General features: G+C 41.2%; 1 protein-coding gene and 1 long non-coding RNA gene across 7 annotated transcripts in view; one reads left to right on the top strand and one right to left on the bottom strand.

Annotated features, from left to right (window-relative positions):
* The window catches only part of LOC144684575 (uncharacterized), a 40,952-nt gene extending 29,732 nt beyond the window's left edge, over positions 1-11,220 (top strand). For 3 of the 6 annotated variants that reach the window (XM_078548530.1, XM_078548531.1, XM_078548532.1), the window contains 2 exons: positions 6,419-6,608; positions 10,803-11,220. In XM_078548530.1, coding sequence (XP_078404656.1) covers positions 6,584-6,608; positions 10,803-11,113 — 336 coding nt within the window. In that variant the 5' untranslated portion in view covers positions 6,419-6,583 and the 3' untranslated portion in view covers positions 11,114-11,220. Of the gene's footprint in view, positions 1-6,397; positions 6,609-10,802 lie in introns of all 6 variants that reach the window. The other 3 variants (XM_078548529.1, XM_078548528.1, XR_013577529.1) reach the window with 2 other exon arrangements.
* LOC144684576 (uncharacterized) overlaps positions 1-21,918 on the bottom strand; it is a 39,641-nt gene that overhangs the window by 16,603 nt on the left and 1,120 nt on the right. Inside the window, exon 2 of the long non-coding RNA XR_013577530.1 lies at positions 12,591-12,688. This is a non-coding gene — a long non-coding RNA (uncharacterized LOC144684576). The remainder of the gene's footprint in view (positions 1-12,590; positions 12,689-21,918) is intronic.

The following is a 21,918-nucleotide window of genomic DNA, read 5'->3' as shown; positions in this document are numbered from 1 at the left end:
TGAACGAGAGTAGGCTGATGAGGTGGTAATTGGCCAAGTTGGATTTGTCCTTTTTGTGGACAGGACATATCTAGGCAATCTTCCACATTGTCAGGTAGATGCCAGTGTTGTAGCTGTATTGGAACAGTCAATGGCTAGGGGTGTGGCTAGTTGTGGAGCACAAGTCTTCAATTCGACTGTCAGAATGTTGTCAGGGCCCATAGCCTTTGCAGTATCCAGTGCGTTCAGCCATTTCTTGATTTCATGTGGAGTGAATTGTATTGGCTGAAGACAGGCATTTATGATGCTAGGGACCTCGGGAGGAAGCTGAGCTGGATCATCCACTAGGCACTTCTGGCTGAAGGTGGTTGCAAATGGTAAAGCCTTGTCTTTTGCACTGATGTGCAGGGCTCCCCCATCACTGAGGATGGGGATATTTGTGGAGCCGCCACCTCCTGTTAGTTTTAATTGTCCACCACCATTCACAAATGGCTGTGGCAAGACTGCAGAGCTTTGATCTGATCCACTGGTTGTGCAATTTCTTAGCTCTGTCTATTGCATGTGGTTTCCGCATGTGAGTACTATTGTACTGTAGCTTCACCAGGTTGAGACCTTATTTTTAGGTATTCCTGGGGTTGCTTCAAGCATGCTCTCCTGCACTCTTCATTGAATCAGGGTTGATCCCATGGCTTGATGGTAATGGTACAGTGGGGGATGTTTCGGGCCATGAGGTTACAGATTGTGGTTGAATACAATTCTGCTGCTGATGGCCCCAGTTTTGAGTTGCTGGAACTGTTCTAAATCTATCCTATTTAGCACAGCAGTAGTGCCACACAACACAATGGATGAGGACTGAGTGATGGTCACTTCTACCAATACTGTCATGGACAGATAAAAGTAGATACTGTGATAGGTGGATTGGTGAAGATGAGGTCAAGTAGGTTTATTCTTCTTGGTTCCTTCACAACCTGCCGCAGGCCCAGGTGAGCAGCTATGTCCTTCAGGACTCAGCCAGCTCAGTCACTAATGGTGGTACCAAGCCACTCTTGTTGATGGACATGGAAGTCCCTTACCCAGTGTCCGTTCTGTCCCCTTGCCACCCTCAGTGTTTTTTCCAATTGGTGTTCAAAATGAAGGCATACTGATTCACCAGCTGAGGGGGTAACCAGCAGGAGGTTTCCTTGCCCATATTTGATCTGATGCCATGAGACTTCGTGGGGTCTAGAGCCAAACTTGAGGACTTCCAAGGCAACCCCCTGGGTTACTTAAAATTATCCCAAGTTTTAACTGTAGCACCTGATTCAATACATCTATGACATTGGTTTGAAGCTTTTAGTCAAGTTTGAAATTGATTGTTAGCAGTGACGCAAAATTGGCAATTGTGAATTGGTATCCATTCTAAAGTGGTGTGGCATAAAATCCAATTCACTATCACTTGTGATGTCATTGAAGACCATTGATCAGCCCTTGATGTCTGTCTACCTCTCTCTTTGTCGGTCTTTCTTTTGTTTGAAGCATGGTTACTAAGTTTGCACCACCTCAACTATAGCATCAGAATCAACATACTTCTAATCATGGTTGGATGCTTTGGTCCTGCCTACCTCTTTTTTTTTTCAGGTACCAAACACTTTGAATTTCTCAGGAATACAGCATGGACAGCCAGTCAGAACAGCTGTACTGTGGTTGAAGGACACCTTCTAATTTGACACCCCCGCCCTTTTTTAAATCACCAAATTACTAGGATTCATTATAGCAATCCTTAAGGCTATCTGTAAGATAGTTGATCATTTAAACCAGTTCTTGATGTTGATCCAGTGTGCCAGTTCATAGATTGTATTCAGGACAGTTTCTTAGATCAATGTGTTGTGGAACCAATGAGGGAACAAGCTATTTTCGATCTGGTAATGTGTAAACGGCCAGGATTAATGATCTCAGTAAAAGATCCTCTAGGGAAGAGTGATCGTAACATAATGGAATTTCATATTCAGCTTGAAGGTGAAAAACTTAGGTCTGAGACTAGTGTCTTAAACTTAAATAAAAACAATTACAAAGGTATGGAGACAGAGTTGGCTAAGGTTGACAGGAAATAGATTACAAAGTAAGATGGTAGATACGCAGTGGCAGGCATCTGAGGAGTTATTTCATAATTCTCAACAAAGGTATATTCCATTGAGAAAGAAAGACTCTGCGAGAAAGGTGAACCATCCATGGCCAATGAGGAAACTTAAGGATGGTATCAAATTTAAAGGAAAGGCATACAGTGGTGGAAGATTGTAGAAGTGTAGAAGATTGGAAAAAAATTAATCATCCGTAAAGGATGACTAACAAAGATGAAGAGGAAGAAATTGAAGAGATTGAGAGTAAACTAGCAATACAAAAACATACAGAGCTTCTACAAGTATATAAAATGGAAGATAGTATTAAAGTAAATGTTGATCCTTTTAAAGAATGAGACTGGGAAATTAATAATGGGAAACAAGGAAGTGGCAGAGACTTTGAACAAATATTTTGTATCTGTCATCATGGTAGAAGACAAAAGCATCCCAATAAAAGGAGATCAGGGATAAAAGGGACAGTTGAACTTAAAATAAGCATTATTACTAGGAAAAAAGTACTAGGTAATTTTATGGGACTAAAGGCTGACAAGACCCTTGGACCTGATGGACTGCATCCTAGGATCGTAAAAGAAGTGGCTGCAGAGCTGGTGGAAGCATTGGTTGTAATCTTCCAAAATTCTCTAGATTCAGGAAAGGTCCCAACAGATTGGAAAACTACTAATGTAAGGCTCCTATTCAAGAAAGGAGGGAGACAGAAAGCAAGAAACTATAGGCCAATAAGCCTAACATCTGTCATTGGGAAAATGTTGGAGTCCATTATTTAGGAAGTGTAGTAGCAGGAGAATTTGGAAATCAATATATTCAAGTGGAGTGAACATCGTTTAATGAAAGGGAAATCATGTTTGACAAGTGGACATAATGAGCAGGGTTCATAAACAGGGACCAGTGGATGCAGTGTATTTGGATTTCAAAAGGCATTCTATAAAGTGCCACAAAAAGGTTACCACACAAGATAAAACTCCGTGGTGTTGGGGGTAATATATTAACATAAATAGAGAATTGGTTAATTACCAGAAAGCATAGTCAGGATAAATGGGCTATTTTCAGGTTGGCAAATTGCAACTACTGGGATGTCACCAGGATCAGTATTGAGGCCTCAACTATTTACAACCTCTGTTAATACCTTGGACGAAGGGACCAAGTATGTTGTAGCCACATCTGCTGATGATACAAAGATAATTGGAAAGTAAGTTGTGAGAAGGACATAGAATCTGCAAAAGGGTATAGATGGGTTAAGTAAGTGGGCAAAAATTTGGCAGATGGAATATAATGTAGTAAAATGTGAAGTTATCTGCTTTGGTGAAAAGAATGGAAAAGCAAACTGTTATTTAAATGATGAGAGACTCTGGAATGCTGCGGTATATGAAACACAAAATGTTAGCAAGCAGGTACAGCAAGTATTTAGGAAGGCAAATGGAACTTTGGCCTTTATTACAAGGGGGATATAGTTATAAAAGTGGGCAAATCTTGCTACAGCTGTACAGGGTATTGATGAGACCACACCTTATTTAATTAAGGAGAGATATAATTGTGCTTTGGAGGCAGTTCAGAGAAGGTTCACTAGGTTGATTCCTTCTTTGATGGAAGTAAATAATTTTGGTGATGGATAGGATATAGATTTCAAGGTCAAGCAGTTAAGTCATCTGCCGAAGGTGTGGATGAGTAGAGACTCCTAGGGTTTAAACACGCAATTCCTTGAAAAATTGAGGGCAGAACTGTAAAAAAAGCTTATAGCATTTTGGGTTTCATAAATAGGAGGCACAAAGGTCAGTAGCAAGGAGTAATGGTAAAGCTGTACAAAGCAAAGGTTAAGTCATGGTTAGAGTAATTTGGAGGCCCCATACTAGAAAGGATATTAAAGCAATAGGGAGTATATAGATTTATCAAAAGGAAACCAAGGACCAGAAGCTACAATTATGAGGAGAAAATTCTAAATATTGGGACTATTCCACTTAAGCAAATAAGGCTGAGGAAAAGAGGTTTTTAACATTATGAAATATTTTGATGAGATGAATAGGGAAAAACTTTCCCAAAAAGAGTCAGTTGACAAGATAATTATAAATGAGGAAGGGCATTCTGCCATTTTACTAATCTTTCCAGAGATACCCTAAAGTTGTCTTATGGTAGCAGCCAATTATTTCTTAAACAATTCCAGAATTTTCATCTCCATTACTCTGCTCAGGAGCCCATTCCATATAATGATCACTACTTGTATGAAAAGGAGCTCTCAGATACAAGTCCTAAGTTTGTATTTTATTAGTTTAAACCCATGCCCCCATATCCTACTTTTTCAGTTTAATTTTCTAAATTTTCCTTTTCCATACCATTTACTATCTCATTTATGCTTCCAAGGTTACATTTTGTTTGTCTCCTTTCAAAGCTAAAAAGCTCAAGGTTTTCCAGTACTTCACAAATTTAAAACTGCCCCTTACATGCTATTAAAGCATAAATGCTTTGCCATGTGGCAATGTATCTTCTAAGAGAATCTGGATAAACCTTCTGGGCTTTTATCAGTGCTCAACAATCATCATTCTTTCACCTAAGATTCATGCCATCAGCCTGGCACTCCTTTATTTCTAACATCAAACTTGACCTTCATCTGTTCAGAAAATAGTTCAGGGCAGCATAGATTAACTTGCCAATAATCTATGTATTTCAAAATGCCTTATTCTATAACAAAGAAGCATGTCTTATCAATCATCCATTGTGAAGGCCATCATTCCTTACCCAGATGATTTGAACAGAAGTTTTCCAGGTAACTTAAGTTGTTGCCTGGATACTGACCTTTGCTATATCTACTGCTGATTTTTGATTATCAGTAGCTTTTAACTGACAATTGAGCAGCTGGAGCTCACCATGAATGTTTTTCTCTTTTGTTTTACTTCTATGGTTTCTCTTCCACCCAGAGCAGAAAATAAAATAGGGCAAAGCCACAGTACTTCCAATGGCTACCGGTTGTTCCCTGTGCATTGATGTTGTAATAGGATCTGGTTATCCTTGTGAGAACCACTTCTGCACCAAAGATGCATAACCTTGCTGAGGCTTCTTCCTGCTTATGTGAATCTCCACTTTGTATAATATTGAAAACTACAAGTTTGTCCTGTTATAACCTTGTCCTGTTTGATAAACATTGGTTACAAAGCTGTAGGTTTCAAAAATTTTGCAGTGACAAATCTTTCCTTTTAGAACTTCCAAAAATGGGCCTATGTCTGCTTGCCGTTAAAATGTTTCCATGCTACATGGAATCCAACAACCTTATTCTTGTGAGATCTTAATTGAGTTCTCAGTGCCTTCTATAGTTTAGCTTTCAAACTGCACTGAGCTAGAAATTAGAATGCACTTTGTCCAGTTTTTGGGCACAACAATGACAAATTTTGCACTGGAACAGTTCATGCCCAATTTGTGTCCAATATTGAAGTGAGGGTCCTGCTCCTGTTTCACGATCCATTTGCTAAATTCATAAAGACTAGTTGGAGCTTGTGCTGTACAAGTTCTGACTAGTTTTTGTCGATCTACAGTGATATAAGCAGAGGTCCTTGAAGGGACTGCATGAGACTATCAAAAAAGCCAAGTTTATTTATACTTACCTCAGTTTGGAGGCTGAAGATGCAGGAGTGCTTTTCCTGCTTCCAAAATGATACTTTAGATTGGCATGGCATTCAAAGCAGATGAAATTTGGGTGGTTTTGTGAGGCCTCCTCAGGTCTCTGCCTAGGTGCACGTATCATTCCCTGAATCCATTTGGCATTCAAAACTGAGCTTAAACCAATTTCCACCCCAGTTTTGAGATGGGAGTGCTTTCAATCAAATTCCTTTATCTCCAGCCCTTTAGGTAGAAGGCTTTCCTGGGCACCTCACGAGTGTGTTTCCTTCATATTTTGAGACCCATTTTCTGCTTGTCTTTACAAAACAACTTAGAATTAAAGTTTCAATCTTGTCTTGTGATTTCCTTTTCAAACAATTGTTTTGATGTTCGCAAGGTTTGTTTTATTCAAACTGAAGAGTTCTGAGGCATCCAAGCAGGCACTTCCCCATTCAGATAGTATATTTCATTCACCTGCATCTCTACTGTTAAATCCCTTTGCCCTTCACCTAAACCTGATTTATTTTGCCTTATTGGTTTCGTGCATCCCCTACTGAAAAGAATGTTACAGAATTAGTGAAGCACCAACATAAAAAAAAGAAACAGTTCCTCACCAAAGTACACCATTTTTAATTTTGTTTGTCACTAATCCTTATACACCCTCTCGACCCTTCCCTGCAATATTCTTTCTTCTGGTTGGCCTAATATCTTCCTCCTAGATTATTTTGTCTGGTTTCTAGATCACTAACTGAAATGCTGCAGAAAGGTTCGAGGCTGGTGTATGAACAAACCACAAGGGATTATGGGAAACCAATTGGTGAGACCCTCAAACTTAACTGCCTGCTTTCTACAGCTGGGGTCTGGCATCTACGATAAAGAATGTGACATGGGATTAATGAAGCCCAATGCTCTACAAAGCACCTTTACCAGGCAAGTAAATGAATATCCCTTTTCCTGGCAAAAATCACTTACAAAAATTTAATAATTATGTTGTCAGTTTTGCTTTAAGCCCGGTGCCAAGAATGTACTCAAACTAGGGATGTATTCACCTTTGCACTTTTACATATTGAGGGCTTTATTCTCAAAGGATTCTCCTTTACTACTGTTTTTATTGCAGCCCTCACTAGCAGACCAACTTTATTGACTATATTAACTATATCTGCAATGTGGAGAACATGCATTTAAATTACATTAAGTCATGTTGGTGATGTGTTAGAATGAAGGTTCCATAAATGGAGCCAGTCATTTTCTTTTTATGCCCCATCCGAAAACAAATGATGCAATCAAAAGCCATGATCAAACAGAATGATTGGGCAACTCTAAAAAAAAAAAGTACTTGCTCCCGTTGGTTCTAGAGAAATTGAATTCCTGCAGCATGCAACAAATGGCTGAATAAAGAAAATCTGGTTGGCCTAACAAGGAGCCTCCCCTGACCTCTTTTTCCATCCCAACCCTGAATGACATCCACTAACTCCCCTCCCAACCACTTACCTAAATGTAGGGGACTGTTCCTTTGGGTTTGCAGCAGCAGCCTGCTGTCATCTGAAATCTCACTTCCACCCACTGGCCAGCCAGCACTTCCCTTGATATTTGTCGTTGACCTTGGCCCCTGAATATATGCCTCCCATTGAGTTAAAATCAGCCACAGGATTCTTCACATGGAAACTCAGTACAGATTTACATGAATTCACAATCTCAAAAGGAAAAAGCTGCCTTCACAGAATACAAAACAGCCAATTGTTTATTTCAAAAGAACTGGCAAATGCCCAGATCACTGCCATACATTGCTGAATTGAGCATTTCAGAAAACTAGAAAAGTTTCAGCAGGCAGTCAGAGTTACGAGGAAAGAAAGGCTTCATTGTCAATAAATATACAACACCTGTTCATGTCATCCAGCAAAATAAAAGACCTTGGCTCAAAATAGTGCAGAACTTGATATCTTGGCAGGGTCCTTGGAGCATCAATCAAGTAAAAATGGCATAAACATGACAATTCAAAAAGGTGTGGGCCCTGGTATACCTTTGCACAGCCAGGTCTGAGAAGTTCAACAATAAATACAGTCTGCAGAAAGAGAAGCAATCCACACACCCATAGATGTTAAATGGGATGGCTCCCCAGTATACTTGTACTGATCTAGACCCACGTGGTACACCAATCTGTATTCGTAGTAAAAGGAAGCAAGGAGAGAGTATACCTACAAAAAGGCTCCAAACATTGTAAAAAGTGCAACGGTCTTTCTTGCAAGTAGATATGACAATTGTTAAACTCTGTTTCTTCAATGCATGCTTCAGCTGTTTGCCTTGGGCTCTGAAGCTTCAAAGCAAAATAGCAGTTAAAAAATGAAGCAGAGCCTCTGAAAGGTAGTCAAAAAAGTTTCCTGTCAGGTTTTACTACTTGATTTACTTGAACTTTTCAAAGAGTGGAGCCAAAAAACCACATGTAGCCTTCAATCCAGGATATTAAGAGTATTATTGACCAACACTGCAGACACCCATTGGAAGACAATGTGGAATTCCAAGCACTGAACCTATGACAAACACAAGCTCATATGCAACAGCCAAACTCTCCCCACAGGGAGGAGACAGGTAGATAGGGCATCAAAATAACTCATCCAGAGTTATTTCTTCAATTCCTGACCCATGCGGCTGTTCAGAGCTAGCCCTATTTATATCTTTGAATGTCTGCTTGAAGGTTGTATGGCTTCTCTTTTTCTTGGTACCTTAATTTCCATAGAAATTTCCTGTTACTCTGGCCTCCATTGTGCTGCACAAAGCATACTCTGAAAAGACATAAGCCATTATAGTAATCTAATTACACTAGCTGTACTTTATGGCCATACAGACCAACATCAGCTTGCCTCACAGGTGAGATCTGCTCTTGCAGTTAAGGGAGTCTGAAGTCAGATTCTACACCTGAAACTAGAGTACAGATCTTTCCAACTGGCAGCATGTATGGGGATTGTCACCATATAGGAAAAGATTTCCCACTAATTGTAGTAGATAATTTGGGTTTTTTTTAAGTTCCCATAATACATCCAATAAAAAGGCTTTGAGCAGAAATTTATTGAATATACTTCTCCAATATGTAGCATACATCATAATTTGATAATACCTCCAATGTTTGTGTGGACTGGAATTAAAACAAATTTTCATTTATGTATCCAATTGTGCTTTCTCCTTCGTTCTTTATTGGGAGAATTCATGTCTATGTCTATCAGCATCTCAAGCCCATCCTACGTTTTTTGGTTTGGCTTGTGCTGTAATTAGATCATCTTTTGAAATATTATACAATGCAGGAATATGAGATCATACATAACTCTGTCCAGCACAATGGAGTTGCACCCATCCAGACAAGTGAAGAATATTCCGTAACACTCTCGTAGCTGGTAGAGAGGCTTTGGGGACTAAAGAGAACTCCCTGCAGAATATCCAGCCTCTGATCTGCTCTTGTAGTCATGGCATTTAGGATGTTGATAGAGAACTTGCTAATGGTAATGCCATGATAAAAGCAAAAAACTGCGGATGCTGGAAATCCAAAACAAAAATAAAAATACCTGGAAAAACTCAGCAGGTCCGGCAGCATCTGCGGAGAGGAAGACAGCCAATGTTGCAAGTCCGCATGACTCTTCAACTTCAACAATGGTAATGTCATGTTGTCTAGGTCTTGCAACATGTAGAAATGCACTGCCTCATGGGGAATTGTGAATGGAACTGAACACTGCATTCACCAATGAACCCTAATCATAAAAAACATTGATGAAGCATGCTAAATATGGTTGGGCCTAGGACGCTGCCATGGTGAACTCCTGGAGCGATGGAATAGGCCGATATAATTGGCCTCCAGTGACCACAACATGAAAGTTTACCCTTGATACCAATTGACTTCAGTTTTAGTGGAACTCCTTGGTGCCATAGTTTGTCGAAATCTGTCTTAACACCAAAAGCCTCACCTGGAATTCAGCTCGCATCCAAATTTGGACCAAATGAGGTCTGGACAAAGTGATTCTGGTGGAACTCAAACTGAGAATCATTGAACAGCTTACTAGTGAAGTAAGTGTTGCTTAATAGCAATGTTGACAATTTTCCCATCACTTTGGTGAGTAGCAGTGTTATTGACCTGGTTAGATTTGTCCTGCTTGGACAGAAAATACCTGGCTGATTCTTCCACACACACTGTTTGGTGCTAGTGTTGTATCTGCACTAGAACAGCTTAACTAAAGATGTGGTTTGTTCTGGAACACAGGCGGCTGGCATATTGTCGGGGTCCATAGCCTTTTCTTTGTCCTATACACTCAGCCATTTCTTGATGTACCCTGGAATTAATCGAACTGAATACTGGTATCTGTGATGGTGAAGACTACAGGAGCCTGCCAAGAAGGATCATTAACTTGGCAATTTTAGCTGAAGGTAGTTGCAAATACTTAGCCTCTTTTGCACTCAAATGCTGGGTTACACCACCATTGCAGATGGGGATTTCATGGAGCTTCCTTCCCCTCCCTCCCTCCATTTAGTTGTTTAGTTACCACCATTCATGACTGTATGTGGCAGGACTGCAGAGCTTTGACATTGTATCATTTGTATTTGAGAAATTTGCATGGTGATACATATTTAAAGAAGTACACTGAACTTTAACAAAAACAAATGGTCAATCAACATATGTAAAGAGAAAAATGTGTTAACAATTAAGGATAATCCTTTGAGGAATTTTGCTATTTAGATATTCTAATGTTGCTTGTTAGAAAGTCTGGATGTTGGATGATGAAAGGATTAGTGTTTGCTATGATATTTTCCAGTTAAATAGCCATCCCACACTTAGTATCTCGGCTTATGCATCAAAAATAGTAATTTAAACATGGAACTGGAATATGATCAATTCCTGCGGAACTATAATCTGCCCAGAGTCTGCATCTTCAGAAGAGAAAGAGGAAAAATGAGAATACTGAGGGAGAGGGAACTTCATTTACTACAGAATGCAAGCCCTCAATTAAAACATATTGTTAAAGTATCGTGAAATATGTTCAGCAACATGTGTACAAGAAATCGTTCAAGGAATTTGTTTTTAATTATAAAATACATTTAAGCTTTGTTTATAATTTTTTTTAGATCACAGTGTTTGTTTTCTAGTATTCCAGGTGAAAGCCATAAAAGATATTGAAGACTATTATGAGAAGATAAAGAGGTCTGCTAATGGAAGAATTCCTGCTGGTGGTTATTACGAGAAGGTAAAGAGGAATATAGATGACGATGTAGATGACGATGAGGACTATGATGAGGATGATGATGACGAAGATATTGATTATGAGGACTCAAGGAATAAAGCTAAGCGACATGTGCACAGAACCAGAAAAGCATTAGATGAAGAAAGGGAGAAAAGAGAATATGAGTATTATTCTCGTGGGAAATTTGCCAGGGATATTGATGACTATGTGCGTTAGCTACAGCATTAGTGGTCCATTGCTTTGTCAGATGCTCAAAATGTAATTTGTCCATACAGTGTCTACCTAAAAGAAGTAATAAGAGGAAATAAAGATTTCTACATGTCTCCATTTGATTTTCTTAGTCATACAGTTTACATTTATAGTTTAAGCTTAGTGTTTGCTGTTGGTGACCTGATCACTTTTATTGCAGAATTCATTTGGTTTTGAGTGTGATCTTGAAACACACTTGTATCATGCGTTGTGTACATAAGAAGCTTAAGGGACTTTAATCTCAAATCTACAGAAGAAAAAACTCCCTCCAACTGATGTTCACATTTTACAAATCTGAAAATCGATTGAGATTTCTGCTCGAAGCAAAGTGATTTCAAGGATGCTTCTAAGCTCTGGCCTAAGTTGCCATATTGAAAAGGATTGCTGGATAATGTAACCTCTCAATATATGTAGGTAGAAATTTGGCAGAAATCTATTCATCATGTGCAAATAGGGTTAATTCTGCATTTCTACACGATTAGCAGGAAGCTACAAGTCAGAGTGCTGTTTGCAAGTACAGCCCTCTGCTGGTGGAACAGGATGGTGGAATCACTCCTCCAATCCACCTTGATAATCAATAGCAAATCATTTAGTTAATAAATAGTAAGTAATAACACCAGAGTTGTTAACTTGCAGTGTAAAGATTATGTCTGAATGATGTAAAGAGCTCTGGCAGGAGCAAAAGTGAATGCAAAACATATATGCAGACCGGTCTATCACACTTGCATGTGGCGTTTGTGTATAAGTGCACCTCACACTTAAATGTGTTAAACATCATTTTCAAAATAGCAACAAATCACAGCCAAGTACATTTGTGTTCTGATTATGTTATTAGATTAATGAGTCAGAGAAAATGAGTTCAAATCCCACCATGATAGTTTGAGAATTTGAGTTAAGTTTTTAAAAATTTGGCAATAAAAAGCTGGTATCAGTGAAAATGACATTAAAGCTGTCAGATTGTCCTTCAATATCGTTTAGACTGCTGTCTTTACCCAGATTGGCATATATGTGACTCCAGTCCCTTACAATGTGGTTGATTCTTAAGTGTTTTAGTAAGCCACTTAGTTGTATCAAAGAGTAGCATTTCAAAAAGGTGGCCTACTATCACATTATCATGGCAACCAGAGATGAGCAATAAATGCTATCCTCGCTAATAATGGTCACATCTGAAGACTGAAAATTTTAATTGAAGGAGTAAGAAATCAACAGATGGCAAACACGAACAAAAACTACCAATGAAGAAGTACAAAAAAGATACGGAAACTACCAATCAAGAAGCAGCAGTCAGCAAGGAGAGGTGGAACCAATTAAATCATAAAATATATCCACACAATTCTTTTAACTGCCATCTTGTTTTATCGGGTAATCCAAAAGGATAGGACCAAAAATAAATTTGGCAACAAACATAAAGACTTTTTCATTCACAACAAAATGGTTAAATTACCTTTATAGTGTTTGAAATAACAACATTTTCTTTGAAATCCTGCCCTTAAGCATCAAGATCGAGTACAGTGATTCCTCGGTAAATTTGTAGTTGCATTCCTGAGAAGTGAATCATATTTTCCCATTACAATCAATGTAAAAGTTGTAGTTGAGTTCTGAAGAACATTTCTCATCAGAAAAAAAACATTGAAACACTAGACCCTATAAATTGAAATACTGTACATTCCCAAATTCCTATATTCATAAGTGAAATAACTTAAAAATAAATTTAAAAATATAAAGAAATATGCTGTTCCTACTTACATCCCACTCTCACCTTTCCCCTATTCAATCCCCACTCCTGACTCTCCCCAATTGCTGACTCTCCGTCTCCCCAACTCTCGCCGCTCCTCAACTTTCACCCACTCCCGAGTCTCTCCTCCCCTAACTCTCCTCCACTCGCTGACTCTCCCCAGCTCACATATTAACTAACATATTTTTCATTATATTATGGTTTATTGTAAAGTAGGTTTATGGGTGTGAGTGTAATGGTTCTGTCTATGTGATTTAATTGAATTAGTGTCAGATAGACTGCAATCTTGAAATTATCAAAAGAAGTTAGGGGTAAAAGGCATTTGAAATGCTAATGAGTAAAAATGGATGAGGGCTTGGCATATAGGATGTGAAAGAAATTTGCATGTTTAGATACTTGAAGGGGTTGTTTAGGTTTCAAAGGGATGATAGGATGTGTATAACTAACAAGATAAGCAAGACAAGCAGTGTGTTTATTTTTCCCAAAGGTACTGACCATATTGGCAACATGAAAGATTTTTTATATTATGGGAAAAGTAAATTTCCAAAGACATATAGAACAATGGAAATTACAGATTAAAGAGAGAGAAACATATAAAGAGGAATGGAAGACTTTTGGGGGTCCATGTAAGATGTAAGAGGACCGTGTAAAACAGGCCTGGAGTCAGCCACTTTAGCAGAAGTCTGCTGTGTCCAATAACTAAGGGTAGAGGAAAGCCTTTGGAATGCCACTGTTGAGTGGGTGCTGTGGTAAACTTGCTGGCTTGCTATTTAAATTTAAAATCTATTTTGGACTGTTGCCTTAAAGGGGGTATGTAGTTGGGATTCAGATTAATTACAAATTTTGGAATTTGTTTTAGTATTAAGTAACTAATCTTATGTATGCGCTTGAAAGCTTTTCTTTTGTTAATAGATATTTTAATTTAGTTTTTTAACATCTCATTGCTTCTGAATTCAGTGCACATATCTTGTAATAAATACAAATTGCATACCGTTGTGATAGCGTGACCACGTTTCCATTGTGGATTTGGTCCTCCTGACACACACCACCTACCACGTCATGACACTCACCAACTCTCTCCCGCTCCCAGACACACTCCCGCTCACTGACTCTCCTACTCCCTGACTCTATCCTGCTCCCCAACTATCTCCTGCCCCGTGACACTCTTCCGTTCCTCGACACTCTCCTGCTTGCCGACTCTCTCTGGCTCCTCGACACTCTCCGGTCCCCGACTCTCTCCGGCTCCCCGACTTTCTCCTGCTCGCTGAACTTTCCTACTTGACGACTCCTGCTTGCTGCTTCCCTCTTCTGTTTGCTGCTGTGAGTGAGTTCAGGAGAAATGTGGCGACAGGGAGCAAGTGAGGGAGCATTGTGAGCAGCAAATGGGAAGGAGGACAAGATCAGGAAGAAGAGTGGGAGGGGCAGCAAGCAGGAAGGACAGCGAGCAGAAAAGAATCAGCAAGTGGGAGAGTAGGAGACGTAATTTAATGCCCTCCCCATGGCAAGTTTGGTGGCAGGGGTTAATTTAATCATGTGAGAGGGTGGCCGTTGGGCAGCTCCACCACAATTAAGTCCATGACACAAAGGCCGATGGGCTGCCTTCTACTCTGCTGCCAATTGAGGCCCTTAAGTGGGCAATTAATGCCAACTTAAAGGCTTCATACTGCCACTGTTAGTATTATAACCCAGCAGTGGGTGGGGGTCATGCTATACAGGGACCTTGTCAAGCAAACCTGTGGGGAGTTTCTTGGCTTCCAAGCAGGCTCCCTTGTTCAAAGGCACTCAGAGCCTGATTGAGGGGCCCAGCATCAGGAAGGAAGAAGCACAGTGAGAGATACCCCTTGCCTTTGCTGCTGACCCCTCCCCTGTGATTCCCCCTTCCCACCATCACTCACCTGTGGCCTGGGATCCAGCGACCATACTAGGCCTATGGTGTGTTTCATATGGCATTAGCCACCACCTCACCAGTGCTGCCATTGTTCAATAGTGCTGCCAGCCTCTGCTTGGCCGGAAGATCTCAGCAGTCGAGACTTCCACCCCCCCTGGATCCTTGATCCCAGGGAAGACCTGTCATGTCCAGTTAAGTGCCTAAGTGACATTTAATTTGGCGGGCTTTCCCTAAAAGAGGAGATGCAGGGCTCCTGCAGGCTCTCCAACCAGTGGGTGAAACTCCTGTCGCCACCATTTAATCCAGCCTGGGGAGCTGGAGGACTGGTGCGCGAGAGAGAGGCAGGGAGTGGGAGAGAATCGGCGAGCAGGAGAGGCCGCTCCAAAATGGCGCCAATTGGGCAGAAGTTCCGTTGCTAAGTGCATGTACCGGCCCCGTTTTATCCACAAGGCTAAACTGGAACGATATTGAATGAAGCAACTTAAAACAGGGCCTTACTGTATATAGGGCTTCTCATAGCAATCACTATGTACTGAATGAAGAGGAAGCAGACTATACCAGAATGATTCAATGTGAAACAAAAACAGAATTACCTGGAAAAGCTCAGCATGTCTGGCAGCATCGGTGGAGAAGAAAAGAGTTGACGTTTCGAGTCCTCATGACCCTTCAACAGAACGTTCTGTTGAAGGGTCATGAGGACTCGAAACGTCAACTCTTTTCTCCGCCGATGCTGCCAGACCTGCTGAGTTTTTCCAGGTAATTCTGTTTTTGTTTTGGATTTCCAGCATCCGCAGTAGTTTTTTGTTTTTATGATTCAATGTGACCCTGCCAGGATGAATTACTTCCTAATTGTACTGAATACAGAATATTTTGAAACAGTAACATATAACATATGCCACTATTTTTAATGATTTAATAGCAAGACTGACCATTTACTATGCAAGATGAGAGGCTTGTAAGCCTAAACCTAATCAACGGCATTATAGAAACATAGGAGCAGGAGTAGGACAATTGGCCTGTCAAGTCTGCTCTGCTATTCAAACATCATGATTATCTACCTCTTACGCCATTTTTCCCCACAATCCCCAGGTCCCTTGATGTCATTAGTATCCAAAAATCTATTGATTTCTGTCTTAAACATGCTCCATGATTGAGTTTCCGCAGCCCTCTGGGGTAGAGATTTCCAAAGATTCACCACCCTCTGAATGAAGAAATTCCTCCTCATCTCAATCTTAAATGGCCTATCCCTTATCCTGAGACTGTGTCCCCTGGTTCTAGGCTCACCAGCAGGAACATCCTATCCACATCTACCATGTTTTGCCCTGTAAGAATTTTGTAAGTTTCAATGCGACCACCTCTCCAGTCTTCAAAATCCTCAATCTCTCCTTATAAGACAATCCCGCCATCCCAGGGATTAGTTTGGTGAACCTGCATTGCACTCCCTCTATGGCATGTACATCCTTCCTTAGATAAGAAGACCAAAACTGTACACAATACTCCAGGTGCTGTCTCACCAAGGCTCTATACAATTGCAGTAAGACATCTTTACTCCTGTACTCAAATCCCCTTGCAATGAAGGCCAACATACCATTTGCCTTCCTAATTGCTTGCTGCACCTGCATGCTAGCTTTTAGTAACTCATGAATAAGGGCACCCAGGTCCCTTTGAATACCAACACTTCCCAACTTCTTACCATTTAAGAAATACTCTGCCCTTCTGTTTTTTCTACCAAAGTGGATAACTTCACACCTATTCACATGATATTCCATCTGCCATGTTCTTGCCCACTCAGTTAGCCTATCCAAATCCCCTTGAAGCCTACTTGCATCCTCCTCACAACTCAAATTCCCACCTAGTTTTGTGTCATCAGCGAATTTGAAAATATTACATTTGATCCCCACATCCAAATCATTTACATAGATTGTGAACAGCTGTAGCCCCAGCACTGATCCTTGCAGTGCCACACTAGTAACAGTCTGCCATCCTGAGAATGACCTGTTTATTCCTACTCTCTGTTTTCCATCTGTTAACCAATTCTCAATCCATGCCAGTTTATTACCCGCAATCCCATGTGCTCTAATTTTGTTTACCAACCTCCTGTGTGGGACCTTATCAATAGCCTTTTGAAAATCTAAATACATCACATCCACTGGTTCTCCTTTATCTATGCTACAAGTAACATCCTCAAAAAGCTCCAACAGGTTCGACAAACATGATTTCCCTTTCATAAATCCATGTTGACTCTGCTCAATCGAATCATTATTTTCAAAGTGTCCAATTATCACATCCTTTAATAGATTCTAACATTATCAAGCCTAATGAATATTTGAATGGTAGCAGTGATTTTTCTTTAAAGAAAATGAGAAAACTAAGGCATGCATTTTGGTGTCCAACAAGGAAACAATGTGATTAATTACATATAACGTTTACATATTTCAAAACAGACATAGCAACAAATATCTCAAGTTGTACACCGTTCTCACTTATCTCAACTAGAATTTTAACCTTTAATTCTTATATCCTATCTACTCCATCCACTATGATTCCATTATACCCACAACGTCCACATATTCTGCATATACTAACTCTTTCTAAGTCAGTCACATATGCCACTGGACCTCCGCCAGTTCTCTATATTTCCATACGCTCAATCCCTTCTGCCTCATTTATGCTATACCGTTATTTCAGGATTGTCCAACCGCAGCCTGCGAGAAGCCCTTCAATGTGGTCCCTGGATCGATTGGTGAAAATGCCAGCAAGATGGGTCAGTGAGTTTGAAGATTCCTGCAGGGACTGCTCCTCCAATCACAGCCTGTTTCTCTCCCGCATTTGCTGCTGATAGGCTCAATGGTGAGCCTAACAGCAGCAAACATGGGAGAGAATCAGGTGGTGACTGGAGGAGCAGCAAACACTGGAAACTGTGAGTATGTGAAGATAGAGACACTCTGGAGCGTGCGGGGGGCCTCCACTCACCATGCTATGTGGCTCTTGTCTGCTTTCTTGCAGTTCTGGCCCAGCTCAGGCTGCATTCCTGGCTCTTGGTGCTCCTCTTAGCAGGCGCCCGCATTTGGGTGCCACCATGACTCAGGCCTCTCTCCAGATCTCTCCGCCACTCTCATCGCACCAACCCCACCGCCCACCCCAGCCAATTTTTTGTGAGAGTGAGTGTGTGTATGGGGATGGGTAAGTGAGTGAGTGTGTGTGAGGCTAGGTGAGTGAATGTGTGTGAGGATGGGTTAGTGAGTGTGTGTGTGTGCGAGGATGGGTGAGTGAGTGAATGTGTGTGTGAGAGGTTGGGTGAATGAGTGTATGTGAAGATGGGTGAATTAGTGAGTGAGTATATGTGAAGATGGGTGAATGAGTGAATGAGTGTTTGTAAGGATGGGTGGGTGAGTGTGTGTGTGTGTGAAATTCATGTTTAATGTTGTGCCAAACCCTATCTTTCTGAAATTTGCTCATTGGCCCCCTGAGCCTGAGAAAAATTGAAATGTGGCCCCTCAGGTGAAAAAGTTGGACAACTTTTATTTCCTTTCTGCTTTTTCCTTGACCTATGATTCCCTTAGATTTAGTATTGTTTTGGTATAGTGATGTGTGTTGTTTTCCCTCACCTCCCCTCCTCCCCCTTCCATCTGAATCTTTTTGATTATTCTTCATACATAAACATCTTCCTCCTCTATTTCCTGGTTTAAATAGTCCCCTCTATCAGTCACAACCCCAATTAAACTCCATGAGCCATTTTATTCTTCAGTATTGAAAAAGCAAACAGACACTTCCTTTATAATATCACAAAATATTTAGGGATGAAGAAAGACCACACTGCCCATCTTAATTCATGCATTCAGTGCAACCAAACACTTCCTCTCAGGTTGAATAGCCCAAGTTTCTGAAGTTGTTCCTCATAACGTAAACCACTGACACTAGGAATCAACCTAATGGCTTTTTCTGTGCTGTCTCCAGCATTTTAACGTTTCCCTTGTTTTTTTGGTGAGCAGAATTAAACATAATATGCAAGGTGTGGGAGAATAAAATACATATACAGGATAACAAAGGGTTAAGTGGTTAAACTATATAATGGAATATTACAACGAAGTGTCCTTGAAACTAGGCCCATCTGTTTTCTCACTAGCACATAAAATAATAGACTAGTCGCGCTATCAGCTACCTTCCCAGATTAATGGGTGCCAGATGGGTTGTGCAAGTGTCAGATATGGTTGTAAACTAAAAGAACTATTGTGTGCATGCCAAAAGATATGTACTTTTTTGCTATAACTATGTGTGTACTCTAATGCTTCTCAGAGTGCCGGCTAGCTCCGTTGTATGCTGCTGGGCTCTCCATGATATCATGATTCAATAAAGACTTCCAAGACAAACCTCCTGGCTCTGAGTGTTCACTCCGTTTTCCGCTACACAAGGTGAGCCCTGATCACATCACTTCACAGTTTGATCACAACTTCCATTGACTAGTTTTGGCTAATGTCTTAAATCTGTTGGCTTTATTAATTGCTACTCTCCATTGTCTGGATATGTTGAGAATTTAAGGCTCCCAAGTTCCTTTCAACTTTGTCCCTAACTATTAAACAACATTCATGTCTACATTGCCTTTTTCTCTTCCTATGTGTAATACTTTACATCTGTTTGCATTACATTTCAGCTGCCATACTGCAGCTCACTCACATATTTTGTTTAGCACCATCTCCCTTGATTCCTCCACTGTTGCTAAATTATCAGATGGCTTATCCAACATCCAGTAATGGGTGAGCAGAAATTTCCTCCAATTAAGTATTGGGAAGAGTGAAGCCGTTGTTTTCGGTCCCCGCTCCAAACTCCATTCCCTAGCTACCGACTCCATCCCTCTCCCCGCAACAGTCTGAAATTAAGCCAGTCTGTTTGCAACTTTGGCGTTACATCTGATCCTGAGATGAGCTTCCAACCTCACATTCACCGAGACCACCTATTTCCACCTCTGTAACAATACTAAACTTTGCCCGTCTCAGCTCACCCGCTTCTGAAATAATCATCCATGCCTACTTACCCTTAGACTCGACTATTCAAGCACCCCTGGCTGGTCTCCCACATTGTACCCTCTGTAAACTTGAAGTCATCCAAAATTCTGCTCTCCGTGTCTTAACTCACAGGAAGTCCTGTTCCCCATCAGTCTTGTACTCACCGACCTACACTGGCTCCCAGTCAAGCAATTTAAATTTTAAATTCCTCATCCTTGTTTTCAAATTCCTCCATGGTCACGCTCCTCTCTTTCTCTGTAATCACCTTCAGCCTCACAACCTTCTAAAATATCTGTGCTCCACTAATTCTGGTCTCTTGTGCAATCCCAATCATAATTGCTCCACCATGGGTGGCTGTGCCTTCAATTGCTCAGACTCCAAGTTCTGGAATTCCCTCCCGACAATTCCCTACCTCACTTTCCACCTTTAAGACACGCCTTAAAATCTACTGTCTCCTTATGTGTTCGGCTGTCATACTTTGTTTTATATTGTGCCTGCGATGTGCCTTGGGATGCTGGCACAATTGAAGGCAGGGAACATGTAAAATAAAATGGGTGGCTAGCCCCACCCTCCTTCCCGCCCGCTCCTGAGCTGTCCCCCATATTTTGGTGAGTGGGTCAGGTGTCAGTCAGCCCACTCACTCATTTTAGGCCCTTAAGATTTTTTTTGTCTTTCACAGGATGCGGGCATTGCTGGCTAGGCCAGTATTTATTTCCCATCCCTAACTGTCCTTGAGAAGCTGGTGGTGAGTCATCTTCTTGAACTGCTGCAGTCCATGTGGTGTAAATACACCCACAGTGCTGTTAAGGGAGTTCCAGGATTTTGACCCAGCAACAGTAAAGGAATGGCGATATGGTTCCAATTCAGAATGGGGTGTGATTTAGAGGGGAAGTTGCAGGTGGTGGTGTTCCCAACCATCTGCTGCCCTTGTCCTTCTAGGTGGTAGAGGTCATGGGTTTGGAAAGTGCTTTCAAAGGAGCCTTGGTGAGTTACTGCAGTGCATCTTGTAGATGGTACACACTGCTGCTACTGTGCATCGGTAGTGTTGGGAGTGAATGTTGAAGGTGGTGGATTAGGTGCCAGTCAAGCAGGTTGCTTTGTCCTGGATGGTGTTGAGCTTCTTGAGTATTGTTGGAGCTGCACTCATCCAGGCAAATTGAGAGCATTCCATCACACTCCTGACTTGTGCCTTGTAGGTGGTGCAACAGGCTATGGGGAATCAGGAGGTGAGTTACCCTTTGCAGAATTCCCAGCCTCCGACCGGCTCTTATAGTCATAGTATTTATGTGGCTGGTCCAGTTCAGTTTCTAGTCAATGCTAACCCCCACGTGTTGTGTAAATGTTACTTGCCACTTAGCAGCCCAAGCCTGAACGTTGTCAAGGTATTGCTGCATATGGATATGGACTGCTTCAGTAGCTGAGGAGGCATGAATGGTGCTGAACATTGTGCAACCATCAGTGAACATCCCAACTTCTGATCTTATGAATGAGGGAAGGCCATTGATGAAGCAGCTGAAGAGGGTTGGGCCTAGGACACTACCCTGAGGAACTCCTGCAGCGACGTCCCAGGAATGAGATGATTGACATCCAGAAACCACAACCATCCTCCTTTGTGCTAGGTATGACTCCAACCAATGGACAGCTTTCCCCCTTATTCCCATTGACTTCAGTTTTTCTTGGGCTCCCTGGACAGCTTCCCCCTTATTCCCATTGACTTCAGTTTTTCTTGGGCTCCCTGATGTCAAGGGCAGTCACTCTCTTGAGTTCAGCTCTTTTATCCACATTTGGACCAAGGCTATAAAAAGGTAATGAATGGAGTTGCCCTGGATGAATCCAAACTGAGTGTCAATTAGCAGGTTATTGCTGAGTAAGTGTTGTCTGATAACATTGTCAACAAACCCTTCCATCACTGCTGATGATTGAGAGTAGACTGGCTAATTGGCTGGGTCAGATTTGTCCTACTTTTTGTGGACAAGACATACCTGGGCAATTTTCCACATTGCCAGGTAGATGCCAGTGTTGTAGCTGTACTGGAACAGCTTGGCTAGGGGTGCAACTGGTTCTGGAGCACAAGTCTTCAGTACTATTGCCGGAATATTGTCAGGGCACATAGCCTTTGCAGTATTCCATGCCTTCGCTTGTTGCC

The sequence above is a fragment of the Cetorhinus maximus genome, chromosome 9 (assembly GCF_964194155.1).
Source record: "Cetorhinus maximus chromosome 9, sCetMax3.hap1.1, whole genome shotgun sequence".
Lineage (NCBI taxonomy): Eukaryota > Metazoa > Chordata > Chondrichthyes > Lamniformes > Cetorhinidae > Cetorhinus > Cetorhinus maximus.
Note: the sequence above shows the minus strand (reverse complement) of the source record. Positions and strands in the feature narration are given on the sequence as shown.